This window comes from Pocillopora damicornis, chromosome 4 (assembly GCF_964200805.1).
Source record: "Pocillopora damicornis chromosome 4, jaPocDami1.2, whole genome shotgun sequence".
NCBI classification, from domain to species: domain Eukaryota; kingdom Metazoa; phylum Cnidaria; class Anthozoa; order Scleractinia; family Pocilloporidae; genus Pocillopora; species Pocillopora damicornis.
Window position 1 is genome coordinate 30,210,206 of NC_142673.1, and position 6,027 is coordinate 30,216,232.

The window sequence follows — 6,027 nt, forward strand, 5'->3', positions numbered from 1 at the left end:
AGAAGCTAGTATCAATTTAACAAATTCTTATAGGAGGGATCGAGTTATGGTTTAAGTTTAAAACTAAACCATTTTATTTCAATTTGAGCGGACGGCACATTTTTGAAAACCCTAAGCAATATTTCAATATCCGAATATCTTGTTTCGTGGTAAATTCTCATTTAACAATGTCTTCATGCGGTATAACACAGAATTTGACCAGGCTAAGTTCGTGATAAGAGGAATTATTATACCCTAGACTTACTACGTATAATCTGATTGGTCGAGAGCATATATAAATTTACAATAGCGTGTGACACAGTGTGAAGCTGACATGATAAATACAATATCTGCAGGGGATATGACACTCAGCGGATATTGCGTTCAAAGTCTGCTTCGTTTTCAAGCCTTCAGTCCGTGTTAAATTTTCAAACTTTTGCAGACTCGGAGAGAAGTGTCGTCTTTTGCAGATTACTATTAATGAAAAAATGTAGGATGAAACACTTACTGAATTTGGTTTTCGTATGATATCATAAATTATCAAACCTCGTGTCTGCGTTATCAACATTAGTCTTCGACTTCGGCAAATAATTCAGACCTCAGTACGGATGATTCATAAGATCATGCTCAACATCATACCATTATTCCTTCTTTGAATCCATCAAATATTTTTGCTCGCGTGCGACTGGTCTAAAAGTATTACGTTACTGAATATTTCCACAGCTAAAGCTGGAGAACATCCAAAGCACATTTCTGTTAGTTCATAAAATCCTATTAGAGAACACGGAAAAGTAAACCTCCCACGCAACAAACGGTAAGCTATTCGCAAACATTTTTTCACGCGCGTTACAAAATGTTTGAAGGATACTTAACACAATAGCCTCCATTTTGCACTAAAATATCATCGTATGTGTGTCCTTGGGCATAATCTGTTCCTCGAATCTCTCGTTTCTCAAAGAATTTCACTCTCGAAAAACTGTATCCATACATATTTTTGCACCAAGTAAAGGCTATTGTTGATATCCTCTACTTGAGGCGTCTGTTTTTCTTCGCATATTCGAACACATTTAAGTTTTCAGAAAGTTCTAGAATAAAAGTGAGCTTCATTGTGGACTTGAAGGAGGATAATTCAAACATGAATACCTGTGGGCCAACAGTTCTTTGCCGAATACGAGACGAGCAGCGAGCTGATGTAAGTGTTGATGCATCACACTCTAGAGTTTGTAACACAAGACTAAACGTAGTACCGTCATGAAAAATTTGTATTGTTCTCGAATAATAGACATTAATACAACGTATAGTCGGACCCGGCTGTGTTTAAGGGGCACCATATTGGTCAAAGTTCCGAAATTTGTTTCGAAATTTTTTCTCCTCAAGTATTTTAATTTTTACCTCTTTATGCGCCACCGTTATTAAGCGGTCGTGGTCACCCTTGACTGAGTCCCAACTGCTTGTTTGTATTGTTTCCACCTGCATTGTGCGACCACTTAAAGTGAAAACACCAAAAAAAAAAAAAAAAAATCAATAATAATCTCTCAAGTCAAATTTTCCATGTTTATCTCCCGAACAAATGTTAGCACTTTGAGTTCAAATGTCTTTCTTGCTTGGACTGTTAGGACAAAAAGATGTTTTTTGTTTTTTCATCGCGTTTGGCCCCTATTCTGTGAAGCTGTATTAAGCGGTTAACCTTTATTAAGCAGCCACCCCTCCATTCCCCGTGGGTAACCCGTCAATACAGGGTTCGATTGTCAATGATGTCCATTTGACGAGAGTCAGTTTCGCATTTGATCCAGGCAGATCAATGTAACAAAGAGAAATGACTAAATACTCCTTAACATGGTCACAGCTTTGATCATAATGTTTTTTCAATGCAGTTTTGAGTATGCGATTGACGACTCTATGATAAACGGATTAAGCTAAGGATAAGTTGTCAGCCAGAGCTGTCAAGTCCAAAACCAACCTTTCAAACGGCTGAAACTCTATGCATACGCTCAGTTATTACTTCTGAAACTGTGCTTGTCAACATGTAGAGCCTCAAGCCTCTAGTAAACAGATCCAACTGAGGAAAAGTTGTCAGCAAAAGCAGTTGAGTGAAAAATCAAACTTTCTAAATGTTATCCGTAATGACGGCTAAGGAGCTAGGTAGACATTGAGTTATAATTTCTTATGCCATACTACTAAATATGTACAACAGACAGAATATTTAGTTCTTATCAATGTGATTTTAAGTTCTATGTAATCTTAAGTTTTATAATATCCTTAGTATCTTCCTATTTTAGTATAATAAATGTCTGTAATCAGAATTACTGCAATTCAGTTTGATAGGGCCATAATGGAGAATACAGTCTTGACTGTAATTGCGCACCCTTTTGAAATCAAGATTTACTTACTTATTTACTTACTTACTTACTACGACTTCCTTAAAGGAAGTTACAAAGACTGGAAACTCATGGATTACTTTATTTTCTGTAAATTTAGGAACAAAGATAAGCGGATAAAAGATTGAGTATCATTGAGGCTTGGTTCAAATATACCTTTAGTCTGATTTTCTTTTTAGAAGGACCTCCGGTTGCCTATCATATTCTCTGACAGTTCCACGGGTTTAGGAGGTTATGTTTTGATAAGCAGTTAGAAGGTTCTTGCGTCATCTTTATGTGATTGAATATGCGTTGTTTTGGAAGATCACAGTTTACAATAATCACAGGTAAAATAGGATTGATGTGATGACATTTAAATCCTGTTTTTTTTCAGTTTCAGTTTTCACTTACAAGCCAAGAAACTGATTAACAATCAGACGTCTGACAACCGAACGTTTTTCCCTTTTCGTTTAAGCAAGATTCTCCGCGGCTGACAGCGCTGAGTTGTCCCGCCTCATGCGTTGTAGCGGCGCTTCATAGTTCGGACTACTTGAGACCAGGGTTTAAGAAAATTGAAAGATTGATGTGCCATTGAGCATCTGCCAGATGTTCTCTCAGTCAGTACATACGAAAAATTCGCTTGATTCAATTGCAAATTTTCATTCAAGTTCTAACATGAACTACTTAGACTTTAATTCTACATACAACTCTTGAGTTTTCAATAAAGAGATGGTATCTATTTTTTATCATCGGTTTCTTTCGATAGAAAAGACAGAAATTAGATCAAGCTGATCAAACCTCGCAAATAACCGTCAGGTATGAAATTGTGCAGTTCAATTTTGATCAAATGTGCAGTAGAGGTTCCTAGCGTACGCGCGCGGTAACAAAAGAACATTAGTGTTAGCTATGAGTGAACAGTGTGGGTGACGAGAAGAAAGTTCGAGGTGCTTCTCTTATTTTTTAACAGGCTGACGTCTTAGCTTGTGCTCTCATCAAACTATCAAATGTTTGGTTCAAAAGCAGTTTCATATTTTCTGATCTGAGTTGTCTCTGCAGTATAAATCTCTGTTTACTTTTAAAAAAATTCATATGCTGATTGAGAAGTAAATTGTTATTTGCAAACCTGTCCGAAGTGAATTTTGCTAAAAGCTGTAGCTACGATATCTCGCGTGAGTTTTTTCCCCATACAAAACTAAATGAAAAGCTGTAGGCAGATTCTAGTGATAACTGAAGTGAGTTTTATCTCTGTCTATCGGTAGGATATCTTCAATAATTTACCTCGATAACTTACTCTTATAATACGATGGCATACTTAAACCCCATAGAATGTTTACAAGTTTATTTAAAGCCCACCAACGTACTTCGTGAATCTCTGGCAGTTGATGAGTATGCAATGATTATGGCTCTGTACCAGCTGGGTTTTTAATATACCAAGTACACTCGCGCCGTTCTTTGTTCTCGGAGCGATCTTTGACGAGACCGGCATTTATAATTTATCACTGATTCGTCATTCATTTGCCATTCACGGTCTGAAAATTTGGTGTCATTTGTGTCAGTCAATACTCAACAAAGAATTCATCGGGGAAAATGTTTAAAAGCCTTTAAAAGTGTAATTCTAGTTATTATCATCAGCTAATGTATATCGAGATACAAGATACGAGAGCTGCATTGATAACTTAAATTATAATTAAAATCAATACAATTCGTCATTCATATATTGACAGGTTTAAAATTTGAAGCTATTCGTGACGTTGAATATATATCAACAAAACAGTCGGGAGGAAGACGGCGGAAAAGTCTTTGTGAAAACGGCTTCGCACTACAGTATCTGTTGTCTGCTTATCTCTCTCACAGAAAAGGTGTTAACAGAGAGGACAAGACCAACGACAAGAGCGGGAGGACGACAAAAAACATGGAGTTTATCAACAATTCGTACATCGCAAACTCAACAGAGCCCTCCACGGTGGGATCTGTTTCCCGGATAGACCAGTATGAAGAACCAAAAGCCCTTTACATTTTCCGTTTAACCCTCTTCTCCGTGATCATCTCGGCCAGTGTGATCGGCAACTCGATGGTTTGTTATGCTGTGTGTACCATACCTTCCCGCAAGCCTCTGTCCTACCATCTCGCCGCTAACGTGGTCTTCGCAGAAATTCTAAGCAGTGTTTGTTTGGCTGTTATGTTTGCGAGCGGGCAGAATCCAACTGACGTCGTTCTTCAAGAGGCCGCATGCATTTTGAATCCGTTGCAAGTAGTTGCTCTTCTCGTTGTGATCTACTCACTGGCTGCCATCGCTTTTTATCGTTACAGATTCATTGTAAACCCTTTTCCACGCGGACCGTCCGTTAAGAAGATTACAATTCTGACCATATCTGGGTTGTGGCTGATGTCATTTGCAATCGCCTGCCCCTTTTTCTTCGGTCTCAGATTTAGAAATGGTGTATGCATCGAGCTGCCTGTCACAAACAATGAGTACTATGCAATAATTAGATTCATCCTGAACTACGCTTTACCTTATGTGATAATGCTGGCATCCTACGGAGCAGTGGCGTGGAACTTGAAGATGCGAATTGTACGGATTAACGAAAGAAATCGGACCTCGACTGCCGAATCGTCTTGTGTTGTCGAAGATCAAATGGATCTACAAGATTTGGGAGAGGACACAAGAATGAAGGAACGAAAGAGTGTCGTGCTCGATCAGAATAACCGAAGAGACAGCAAACCCGAAAACACAGACCCAGAGAAAGATTTACTTAAGATGATTTTTATGCTTATCATTATTTTTGTTGCCTGCTATTTTCCGTATCAAGCCCATTATGTTTGGGAAAGAGTTTGCAACATCACTGCGTATCAATTTAGATATCATCAACTATTTATTGATTATAACTTTATTTTGATTTGCCTTCCCAGCGCCTTACATCCTTTGTGTTATGGAACAATGAACAGTTTCTTTGCTAAGGCGTTCTCCAAAATCATTCTTTGTAGACCTTATGACTAATGTGTACCTCAAGTCGCAAGTGGAACTTTGGATAAACCTTTACCAAGCTGTGAAACTGACTCATTTTTGAATCGAACTCAATAAAAGTTCTACGCTCCCAGTGTGGCAGCTGTAAATGTCTGGCAGCCATCTTGGACACGAAAGGAATGTCCTCCAGTCGAGAGTTCCAGAGTTTAAATACCGCAAAAGATTGTTCGCGAAAAACTGTTTGCTTTCGAACAACTTTGAAAAAAAATACCCATTATAACGATGCAAGCGTGGTAGAGGTTGATATGTAAGAGTATGTTTATTTTAAAAATACAATTCACGTCAGTGAGAGCACTCGTATCAATAGTCTCCTTAGTCTAAATCACAGGAACACTGTAAAACGGATACCTTCAGTAACGTATTGAAAATTGAGTTATGCTGGGGATCGTTTTCAGCAAGATCAGATTGAAGCAAACCAGCCTTTCAATTTGTCGTCGAAAATAACGACTTCCTGCCGCCACGTGCATTTTGTATAAAAACTCTTGAGAATCACATATCGGTGATTTTGCTTGGAAAATTACTTAGACTAGAAGCTCATAGATTATTTTCTGATCATTCAGTTCCTTGAGCAAAATTTGCCAGATGATATATAGTTTAAACCATTGTATATAGAAATATATGTGCTTCTGGTGGTTTAATGAGACGAAGCTGATTAAAGGATTTTAA

At 37.9% G+C, this 6,027-nt stretch overlaps 1 protein-coding gene across 1 annotated transcript; it reads left to right on the plus strand.

Moving 5' to 3' along the window:
• The first annotated feature begins 3,607 nt into the window (after positions 1-3,607).
• Positions 3,608-6,027, plus strand: LOC149047671 (tachykinin-like peptides receptor 86C). Its single transcript, XM_089203615.1, has one exon. It carries the CDS (start codon positions 4,249-4,251, stop codon positions 5,332-5,334), a length of 1,086 nt encoding a protein of 361 aa, XP_089059741.1. The 5' UTR covers positions 3,608-4,248; the 3' UTR covers positions 5,335-6,027.